This window comes from Nanorana parkeri, unplaced genomic scaffold, assembly GCF_000935625.1.
Source record: "Nanorana parkeri isolate BGI_ZX_2015 unplaced genomic scaffold, ASM93562v1 scaffold435, whole genome shotgun sequence".
Lineage (NCBI taxonomy): Eukaryota > Metazoa > Chordata > Amphibia > Anura > Dicroglossidae > Nanorana > Nanorana parkeri.
Window position 1 is genome coordinate 396,454 of NW_017306703.1, and position 11,900 is coordinate 408,353.

Sequence of the window (11,900 nt, forward strand, 5' to 3'; positions counted from 1 at the left end):
ATAAAGTTAGGACTTTCCATAAAATGGAGGGAGATTTTCTGTAGTCCATTGGTGAGCTTTGAGGAGCTGATAAGAACAGGTGGTGTTTCACTTATCGGACAGATGTATAAGAAAACACATTCAATGGTATGTTTTCTAGACTAAAAGGGAGCACATTCATCGTTCGGGTTCTTGCACTTTAAAAAGTGTATGTAAATCTCTAAAGGTGCATTTAAACCAAAATCGGAAAGCACATTGCAAGTCAATGGAGGGTCCATTGACTTGCAATTGTACCTTTCGATCCATTCTTCAGTGGATGCTAACGGAAGGGCACCGAAAAATAAATGGGTGTGAATAGGGCACTAGCCCTCACACCAGATCCGTTGCGGTATGTTGCACTAAAAAAAATTGGTGCATGTTTTTTTTTTTTCCAGTGCAACTGAGCGGTATGGACAAGCCCCATTTACATCTGTTCAAAAATGTATCGCATCGCAATGGATTTGGTGTGAATGGGGCCTAAATCTACTTTTCTATGTTTGCATCATGCCTTACTGTACACAGATTTCTTAGTATACTCTTTTCTTTCTGTGAACCTTCTGTTAAGTTTCCCACATGGCAATCTGCTAGTAATAGCAACTTCTATTGCATGCTATTATCTCTAAGGCTTTCACTTGCAATTAGCAGCATAAGTCCGCTTTGTGTACTCCTTCCGTTTGCCGTTGGGCTGTCTGTCCGATAGACCTAGACAACGCTGCTGCCAGTTGTGAGGCAGTAGCTTAGCACTGGCAGGAAGTGATGTTACTGGCAATGTCTCCAGGTAAGTAACTTTGCAATAAGTTTCTAAAAAAAATAATTTTCTTAAGAAAACTTTATACAGTGAGACATCACACCAAACACTAAAACATATTACATTTTTGTTCTTTGGCTTATTTGTAAAGGAGCATATCAAAACATAGGCAAAGAAGTTGCTAGAAGTAGATGTGTATGTGAAAATGTTTTAGAACACAAGCTTCTTCTCCTGTAAATAGTTATTCTTAAAAATGTAAAGCTAATTCAAAGACTTAAAATGCTCAATGCAAACAAAGCAGTGGGTCCGGATAACCACATAGTAGGTGCAGACAGGTTATTGCTTGTGGTTCGGTTCAGGAATCAGAAGGAGACACTGAGATCTAGATGCTAAATGAAAGAAAGACAACAAATTCACGCACGTTTAAAGTGTCTGGGCAAAAAAAAAAAAACATTCAACACATGCACATTCCTCATGTTTTGTCTCTTTAAAATGTTGCAGCTTCAGAAAAATACCTAATTGTGCTGCCAGAAACCCAGGCAGCTCCTCACTTCCTGTTTGAGGTGACAACTGTACCTAAGCTGCACCGAATCCCACGCAGCATTATTAGTCATGTTTGAGTTCTTCTCTCTGGACGTCTCATGTTAGAGGGGGGAGAGTTCTGTAATCCAGTGTTGGCAGCTGAAACTGGAAGTTAGGAGCTCAGTGGATTTCTGACAGATCAATTTGCAGCATAAAGCATGGGGAAATGTGCACATATTGCAGAAGTACAAGTACCTTTTTCTTTATTTTGCCCATACTGTATAAAGGCAGGGGCCTGCAGCCAGCTGACAAGTCAGGCAGGCGGTCATGGATCGTGTACATGACTTGTGGGAGCAGCTACAAGGTCTGCAACTGTCAGATGCAGACTGCACTCAGTTCCTTTCGGCCGGAGCCACCTACACATATTATTTGTTATATTATATGTGTAGGTGGGGCAGGGAACCTATTATTTTATGTGTGAAGGGGGCAAGGAACGGGGGAAGCGTATTATTTTGTGTGTGTGGGCGGCCTTTCATATCTGTAAGGTTAGGTGCAATTAGGGATTCCTGCGTCAGGAGCTTGCATTTTCCTGAAGCAGGAATCCCGAATGTAGCGTTTACAAGCTGCAACTGTCACCTGTTCAAGTTAATGATCAGAGATAGTGATTCATTCCTAACCTCATGTAATCATATCACAAACCATTACATGTGGTGTGCAGGCGTTTATATGCAGCAGCTGTCACCTGATTAATAACTTGATTGGGTGACAGTTGTTGCTTGCAAAGGGCAAATTAGGGATTCCTGTTGCAGGAAAATGCAATTTATATTTAAAAAAAAGGGTGTGTGCCCATGCCTGGGATAACCAGCTACAGCTGCCCATAGAAGTGAATGAGTGTAGACGGCGGTTTGTGGATTTACATTACTAGTGTAAACCCACGCATGCATAAAGACGTACACTCCTGAATGCACACTAAGTTCATGCAAGTAGGGGCTTAAACTGCTTACACCCATTCACTACTATGGGCAGCTGCAGAAATATGGCTACAATTTACACGCTAGCCTCATGCACCTGTGTGCCTAAAAGTGAGGTATCATGAGTATCTAGGCCTATGGATGCAGCATCTTTAATCTCTATGGCTCCAGCCAGTCACTTCAATCAATATAGTTTTAGCAACAAAATTACAATAAAAAAAAAAATCTGAGATCCACCAAAAAATGATTTGCTTTAATTAAAAAAAAAGGTTACAGTGCTGAGCCCCAGGTTCAGTTTCGGGAAAGGTTAATCCATGCGTGCCTTCAGTGTCCGCGTGGTAACTTTATCTTTTTCTCTGTAAAGATAGAAGTACACATTTCAGGCTAGGTTTACAGCAGAGTCTGGGACAATCATTGCATACAATCTATCATCTTTCATTTCTGATTTAAAGAGGTTTTTCAGAAAATGTCATTTCAACATTTCATAGATTTGATATTCTGTTCTGCCCGCCCCGTGGCACTAGAATTTATGGCTGTAAATATTTGCCTGCTGTGCCACCTAGGAGAGAAATCTGCTACTACAGTTACTCCTCAGTATTGTTCTTTTTAGGCCTCGTTCACACCAGATGCAGTGCTTTCCGGCCCGATTCTGGCCAAGAACGCACTTCCTCGCATTGCGGCCGGCTCACTTTTTTGTGGGGCAGACCACTTAAGTGAATGGCACCGTAGCCACGCCCTCCGGCACATTATGCCTGCGGTCCATTGCGGTCAAAATAGTGCTTGCAGAATTTTGATCGGACCGCAGGCATAATGTGCCTTGCGATCCCGTGCGGCCAATCGGATTGCGGCCGGAGGGCGTGGCTACGGTGCCATTCAATTCAATGGCCCACCACTCCCCCTCCTGCCCCACAAAAAAGTGAGCTGGCCGCAATGCGAGGCAGTGCATTCAGCTAGAATCGGCCCAGAATGCACTGCATCTAATTGGCCTTAACAGTGGACAGATTTAAAATGAACATCGGACAAAATTGTTAACATACAGTGAGAACCACTTGCCGTACGGCCGATTGTAAATAAAGAGTCGGACAGCTGCCGCATGAGGCTGGGTGGGTATTTATAAACTTCCTTTCCCGCATGTGATCAGGAAAAAGTTTGACACATAAAAGCCTTGGATACATACATCGCTTGTATGGTGCGGGAAGGGTACAGAAAGTGTTCACCGCCTCCCTCTGCCGCCAGCTATCTTGGGCATGGCGGGTCTCCGTGGCTGGATCAGGAGGGGAGATCAGCACATTCCATAAGCTGATCTCCCCTCCGATCACTGAATGCGGAAGTGATGTGAATCACATCACTTCCAGTTTCAGCCTATCATTTCTCCAGCTGCTGTATATTGCACCACATATTACATATCTACGGGAACGTCGGAGTGCGAGTAATAATTCTAGGGCCACCAATCACGGTTGACAGGAACAGTGCTGCTTGCATGGAGTTCACCATTGCTATTGGGTGGCTAAACAGCAGAAAAATGTGATTCCAGCCACTATGAAATGTATTTATATTGAGATCAATAAAACATCCATTAACACAATTAACCTAAAGTGAAGTGGAACTATGGGCAATAAAAATAAATACATATACAATGCAGTCTGTCACTAACACAGCAGTTCTTGTTTTTCTTAGTCCCTGCTACATCATCATTTTATTACCTGTTGATCCTGCCACTAGATCCATCATTTTTCCACCTCCAATGAAAGGCCAAGCTCTCCCACAAAAGTGTCAGTTACAAGGGCTAGGTTGAATCATTTAACACTAACAGTGGTGCTTGCAATGGTCACACCCAGCGACGAAAAAAAAAGTATGCAGATTTGGACTTCTAACTGTCTACAGCCCCTTTTTAGGGCAGTGACTCAGTAGTATCTAGTGAAACTATAATGTTTCTGCTAAGCAGGCAGTAGGACTATTGATGGATTACTAGTACTTACATTATGTGTACATCCACCCCCATTCCAGAGACAGCATCTCTGTCCATAGCATTCAGCATGGCCTGTGAGATGGTTTCGAAAAGGTCCTCTGGCTCCTAGAGAGGGTATGAAGAGAACATTGTTGAAGCAAAAATAAAGGGAAATGACAGTATATTGTTATCAAGTAATCTATTTGGTGTTAATATTTTAACATGTACATGGCAGTCATTTTTGATCTGACTCATGTTTTTACAAGCTTGCTGTCCGCTATTGTATTTATATGCAGCGTTAGAGAGTCTACCTCTAATGATTACCTGTATATTAGCAGATTAAATGTGCAGTTACGTAGTAACATAGTAGGTGAGGTGAAATAAAGCCAAGGGTCCATCCAGTTGAACCTGTGTGTATATAGGTGTATGTGATTGTGTGTCTGTATTTTACTTGCTCTAACACTTCCCATATCCCTGTAAATTAAGTGAACTCATCAAGAAGTTTCTTAAATGTATTAAGTTCTACTCCAGAAATCACAGTGGCTACCGAGATTATATTGCTGTTTAACTAATAAACACTTATGGCCCATTCAGATATATGTAGTGTGTTGAAAACATTAATGTGCATAGTGTTAAACCAGCCCGTTCTTTTAGATAGGCTGCCAACGCCACACAGCAGAAATCAGACCTGCACTATTCTTTTTTAAAACAGCTCACCACAACACACAGCAGTGCACCGTGTGCTACAATGGAGGTATGCTAAACTGCCATGAAATTAAAAAAAAAAACACATTAATGGACTCCTAGTGACTAAGGGGAGTAGACCTATGCCCACATTCTGACTAATGCAGTAACTTGTGGCCCCAATTTTTTAGAATTATAACCACTTTAATATTCTAATAAATTCACGCTGCTCCATGTAAAACCTTCCGTACTCACCAAGTCTGGCTCCCAGAGGGACTCGCACATGCCGTACATCTGTTCTGAACACGTCCCACTAACTACAAAGTCTTCAGTCTCCATTGGACATCCAATAAGATCCAGAGAGCAAATGAATGGCTCAAAGGTCTTGGGGTCCAAACCCGCAATAACTGGTTCAATATAGTAAGGACCAAACCTGGCAAGAACCAAGAAAATATATTCTGAGACACAAATTCAGCCACTGCGTGAGCTATGTATCAGAATAACAATACATAAATAGGTATTCACAAAGTAGAATTCTGGCCCAAGCATATTAGTTGGAATAGTATAAGAAAGGGATAGAACCTTTCAGCCTTTTTATGCTGTCTGTATCCCGAATGGGGAATTTCCTCTCACTTCCTGTTTGATCCCAGTAAGAAGAACCTCTCCAAAGAAGATACAGACAGCATATGAACATTTTCTGATTTATGCTGCTCTTAAGGTTTCTGTTGGCAAGATTACTTGATTTCCTTTTATGTCACCAGAAAAAAAAACAAAAAAGGGAAAATCACCATAAGAAATATACAGGCAAAACCCAACTGAGATTTTGGCTCTGCTCTAATCTGTCTAAAGCGATAAAAGAATGGCTCCATTTCTACTAACCGTGTATTAAAATCATAGGATTAGTCTATAAACAAACAGAGATACACACCATCATGGGGATATAAACCTTACCTAGAGGCATGTAAAACAGTAAACACACACTGCCTGACCAAACCAAAAAAAAAAGTCACACACTCCAATATTTCATTGGACCGCCTTCCACAAGCCTGAGCAATACACAAAATGTATTCCCGTCTAGAGTTGCATTCATTTTTTTTACCAAGGTCTTGTAGTGATAATGGGAGAGTCGGACCACTGTGTAAAGTCACACACTGTAATGTTTTATTGGACACCTTTTAGCTTTGATTATGGCGCGCATTCGCTGTGGCATTGTTTTTGAAAAGCTTATGTCACAACATTTTCTTTCTGTCCAGAGTTTTATTCATTTTTCACCAAGATCTTATAGTGATGATGAGAGAGTTGGACCACTGCTTATAGTCTCCCCTGGCACATCCAAAAGATTCTCAATGGGGTCAAGGTCTGGACTCTGTGGTGGCCAATCCATGTGTGATAATGATGTCTCATGCTCCCTGAATCACTCTTTCACAACCTGAGCCCAATGAATCCTGGTATTGTCATCTTGGAATATGTCCGTGCCATCAGGAGGAAAAACAAAACAAAAACCCTCTCTCAGTATATTCAGATAGGCAGCTGACCTTATTTTTGGGGGACATAATGTTGCTGAACCTAGACCTGACCAGCTGAAGCAACCACAGATCATACCACTGTCCTAAGTCCAGATGGTGACTTTTTTTGGCCAGGCAGTGAATTTAACCGTTTTCTTGCATTTTGCCTTAAGATTCACTGTAACTCTAATCTTGGAGAACGACTGGAAAAAAGAAAACTAATTTTTTGATCTTGGGTTTAGACTTACTTTAAGTAGAACTCTTTGAACAATTAGGCATTTAGAAGCAGGCATTCCCCATTTTCATGTGCTCAATGCTAGTACGAAGCAGTGAAGCAAACACTAATTTCTACATCACTGCCTAGGAACCAGAAGTGCTGCACAATCGAGCAATGACTGCGTTTATGTGAGCCGAATCATAACAGGCACTGCCATCTTGACATATTTTAGGATAAAATAAATATTGATGCATCTCATACCTTCTCTCATACAGCAAGTTAGCCACCATGCTTTTAAAAGTTTTAGGTTTGATCTGACGCCCTTCTTTCAACTCGTAAAGGTTCAATCTGAACTTCAGGCGCTGGGACCTGCAAAAATAAACGCATGCATTTTTAAGAAAGAAAGACTATTTGGCGTTCAGTAATGAAGTCTCTCTATTACACTGAAGGGTAATGTGGATTCACTGATTCCAAGGACCATTGCTCTAGCCTGCTCAAACAGTAATGTAGCTTATAGCAAAAAGGAACATGTCAATTATAGCGCCCTACTGTTGGTCTGACATATTACACTCTCGGCCTCACCCTACACATTGGTTTCTCCCAAGTTGGAAAATCTATCTAAATGTCCTAAAGAGGACTGTCATTGGATCAGATTAAATTCACAATTAACCCTTTACATACACAAATGGTCGCTGCCACCACAGATTTTAGCTGAAACGCACATCGTTTACAGCATCTGCTATAGCAATTCTGACCTGTCTGTGACACTCATTGTCACACCCAGACAGGAATGTAAGTTTAAAATAGGATAGCTTTCTTCAAAAAGGCAATAAGTTATTTAATTTCAGGTTAGAGCATTTAGAAATTCAGCTTGACAAGAGTTACTGACTCTCATTAACTACTCTTAGCATCAATGGAAATGAGAGCTCTGAAGCGTGCTGAAGGGGTGTTTAAGTGTTTATGATGCTCAGCAGACTAACCCTTAAAGGAGAACTATGGGGTTAAGTCTTTTCCCCATAGTTCTCCTTAGGGTAATGGGAGGACACAAACTAGCGCCCTCCCGTCACCCTAGGCTCAGTATACCGCGAACTGTTGCTCGCGGTATACTGAGACGCCGCAGCTGAAGCGGATGACTGACAGCTGGCTCTGCCTATCTAAAGGCAGAGCCAGCTGTACCTGCCCCTGAGACGCCGCAGCTGGAGCGTGACTGACAGCTGGCTCTGCTGGACAGCTGGATCTAAAGGCAGAGCCAGCTGTACCTGCCCCCTCCCCCGTCCGTTCCGCCAGTCAGCGCTGGTGGATCGGGGAGGGGGGAATCCAGCCCCTCCCCTGTCACGGCAGAGAGCCGTGACAGGATCGAGAGGTGAGCAAACGCCGGTATGTGTTCGCTCACCTCCCGATCTACTGAGCCGACCTGTGACAGTCTCATTGTCACAGGTCGGCTAGAACTATGAGGTGAGTGAAAAGCACTAGGCTCATAGTTCTCCTTTAATGACAATTTTTCTAAAACACCAACTATCATTATCATCACAGTTGGTGTCAGTGGGAGGAATACTGCCTTATCGTTGGTGTCAGTGGGAGGAATAGTGCCTTATCGTTGGTGCCAGTGGGAGGAATAGTGCCTTATCGTTGGTGTCAGTGGGAGGAATACTGCCTTATCGTTGGTGTCAGTGGGAGGAATAGTGCCTTATCGTTGGTGCCAGTGGGAGGAATAGTGCCTTATCGTTGGTGTCAGTGGGAGGAATACTGCCTTATCGTTGGTGTCAGTGGGAGGAATAGTGCCTTATCGTTGGTGCCAGTGGGAGGAATAGTGCCTTATCGTTGGTGTCAGTGGGAGGAATACTGCCTTATCGTTGGTGTCAGTGGGAGGAATAGTGCCTTATCGTTGGTGCCAGTGGGAGGAATAGTGCCTTATCGTTGGTGTCAGTGGGAGGAATACTGCCTTATCGTTGGTGTCAGTGGGAGGAATAGTGCCTTATCGTTGGTGCCAGTGGGAGGAATAGTGCCTTATCGTTGGTGTCAGTGGGAGGAATACTGCCTTATCGTTGGTGTCAGTGGGAGGAATAGTGCCTTATCGTTGGTGCCAGTGGGAGGAAAAGTGCCTTATCGTTGGGGTCAGTGGGAGGAATACTGCCTTATCGTTGGTGTCAGTGGGAGGAATAGTGCCTTATCGTTGGGGTCAGTGGGAGGAATACTGCCTTATCGTTGGTGTCAGTGGGAGGAATAGTGCCTTATCGTTGGTGTCAGTGGGAGGAATAGTGCCTTATCGTTGGTGCCAGTGGAAGTAGTGCACCATCATTAAATCAGTAGAAGAAATAGTGCTCCATCAATGGTATGGAAGGGAAAGTGCCACATAATTAATGTGAGAGGAAGCAAGTCAGTTGGCTACAGGCTGGGGACCACTGCACTATGAATTTACCTCTATTTTAATGTAAAAATCGCATCGGATGCTGGGTTCAGATAGTTTAATTCTAAAAGGTAGCCACACACCTTAAAATTGGACTGTTTTAGCACATTTAGATTTACCAACAATTGTAGTGAAAAGGCCTACCTGGCAGGATATAAAAGGAATGGGTTAAGTAGGCCGTGATACTGACCAAATAAAAGATACATTAACAAATTATTCAATCATTCTTCAAGCACCACACACATAATTGTTTAGTGACTTGGCTCTTGGAAATCCCCTTATCTAAAGTGATACTGGGCAATTTAATGGGATTCATGCAATGTATGACATTGTCACATATTCCTTAATTTGGCATTCTGGTATGCTCTATAGATATCCCAAATATTTATTTTGAGTCACCAACAAAACTCTTACACTGTCTGCACATCAGTTGCCAAGCCAGCCAGTCCAATATACAAGCGTTCCCCCATGGGAAAGATCTTCTGGAAGTCTGTTGTCACCATCTGAGCTTGGACTCCAAAGCGTTTATCAGCAGCTATAGCCACACAGTTTTTTCCTCTCATGGCCATGACGGCCCCTCCATTATAGTTCATAATAGACTAAAAATAAACAGAAGAAAAACGTTAGATACAAACTATATAGTACTATGAATAAAACTATTTGAAAGGGAAAGAAACCAAAAGTGAGTTAGTACCTGACAACTCCTTATAGAAGAAACACCTAGTACACATGAGAGAAAGGCTTTGGCCAACTACAATGAACAGAAGCACTAGACAATTTAAAGTATAGGTAAAGGCAAAACTTCTCTTAAATAGAGTGGCAAGGAGTTAGAACCTCTGTCCAGTTTTTATTGCTGTCTGTGTCCCTGTTAGGGAGATGCACTCACTCCAATTGTCCTGATCACCAATGTTACAGGGAATGACAGCAATGGTAAATCCAAAATGTTAGGTTGCCACCAGCACGGGACAACAGGGGAAATCTTCTAATGTTGCTGCAATCTTGTTCCCCTGATAACGAAGAGGGGATTTCCCTCACATTGGAAAGATATGCTCTCACTTCCGGTTGAGTCTATAAGGCAGGAAATTAACCCCTCTCAAAACGGGGATGGCAAATCTGAGGAATTGCTGATACATCAGGTTTATGGCTAGAAGCAAGTAAGCCGCCTTCAAGTGTATGCCAATGTCAAATTGCAGCTGCTTGTAGCTAATAAAGCAGCCAAGAGCTGGTAGGATTTTCAGTATACAAGCATGGTGGCATTGTAGTGGGTTCCCACTGAATATAATGATATCTTTTTCATAATGTTGGGCATTTATTTAAGAGTATTCTGTGTGCAACATCAGAAGCTAGCTGTCCACTTCCAAAGCTGACCCGCTCCCTGTTCTACGGAACAGGAGCTGAGAAAAGGCTGCATGGTCACCGGAAAGGAAAATAAAACCACAACAAATGGTAGAAATAATTTTTTTGGGGGGGACGATAAATTCAAATATGGTAACCAGCAAACATTTCGTGTTTTACAAAGTACATTTAATACATTGCGCTTACATATTCTTTCAAGTGACATTAAAGGATAAAAAAATGCCCCTCCCCCCAGTGTTAATGTCAGCACTTACCTTAAATGATGTCTCTTAATCAGATCATCTTTTTTCCCCATGTTTTCATCTGTCCCTCCAGCGGTGCGGCGGCTCTCCGATCCAGCGCTCACTCCTCTCTGCTTGCTGGCATTTCTGATCCCACGGTGTCTGCAGGCGGGTGCACGCGTCCATAGACTCACCTTGCGTCTCTGCTCGTCTCCCGGCCGAGAATCCGAACTGCGCATGCGCCCGCCCCAAGATGCTTTGCGGCCGCCCGAACAGTTTCAGTTTCTCGGGCAGGAGCGCGCAGCGAAAACAAAGTAAGTTTAAACCGCTGTTAAAGCGGGGATTTTTTTTATTTTTTATTCTTAAACTGTTTGCCTATATCTACTGCTTGATAGCAGTAGATATAGGCAAAAAAACGGGAGGGTTTAGAACCCCTTTAATGTCCAACGCCTCCATAAACAGAGAAAGCACCTACAGCATCAGGAATCTGCTGCCTTATTCATGAGTTTCAAATTCAGGATTAACCCCCTTACTGCTTTATTTTTTTACTTAACTTCATTGCTATCACATGGGGGGAGCACACAAGCCCCTATGTGATAGCACATTGGAGGTGACAGGTTCTCTTTAATGTGACATAAGGGGTTCAATTAGACTCCTCTTGTCACCTTTCCACTTTAATAGCTTTAGTTAGGGAGAGGACACCTTTCACAGCATACAGTGGCTGGGACCAATAGCCAGCCTGTTATTGGATAGTTCAAATTGCAATAGCAGGCTGACTATTGCACCCGCCCACTGCCTGCTGTCAATCAGCAGAGGAGGGAACTGAAGAAGAAAGTTCCCCTCTCCTAATCAGACCTGAACCTTAAACCTGTACTGCGAGTTCCATAGACCTGTATTCGAGTTGACTTGGTTCTTGTATGAAAGACTCCATGACTGCACTCAGTATTCATGAAAAACAAAAAAAGTTATTTAAATGTATCTTGTGTAAGGGACGCAATTTGATTCAGTATCAGCCTCTTGTAATACTCTGTACTGACAGGAAGGGAGAGCAGAGGGATGAGCTCATCAGTCTCTCGTCTGCTCATGTAGACACATTCTAATGGAAAGCTCCTTTATTTCCTTCTACTATAAAAAGGGACGCAGCGTCTTTACAGCAGCCCAAATCACTTGTAGCAGAAAGCCAACAGCCTGCAGAATGTAAACAGGTCCCTGCTGCCGCCAATGTACATAAGTGGCAGTTAAAGGGTTAAATGGTTAAAGTGCATCTGATCCCTGAACCTCCTTTTCGGTTTTGGATAGGGCG

The 11,900-nt window shown here is 42.9% G+C and overlaps 1 protein-coding gene across 1 annotated transcript in view; it reads right to left on the reverse strand.

Moving 5' to 3' along the window:
• Positions 1-2,491: 2,491 nt before the first annotated feature.
• PSMB3 (proteasome subunit beta 3) overlaps positions 2,492-11,900 on the reverse strand; it is a 16,054-nt gene continuing 6,645 nt past the window's right edge. The window contains exons 2-6 of the mRNA XM_018560157.1: positions 9,435-9,619; positions 6,875-6,982; positions 5,147-5,324; positions 4,239-4,333; positions 2,492-2,615 (exon numbers count right to left, since the gene is read on the reverse strand). Of these exons, the coding sequence (XP_018415659.1) occupies positions 2,567-2,615; positions 4,239-4,333; positions 5,147-5,324; positions 6,875-6,982; positions 9,435-9,619 (615 nt within the window). The 3' untranslated portion in view covers positions 2,492-2,566. The remainder of the gene's footprint in view (positions 2,616-4,238; positions 4,334-5,146; positions 5,325-6,874; positions 6,983-9,434; positions 9,620-11,900) is intronic.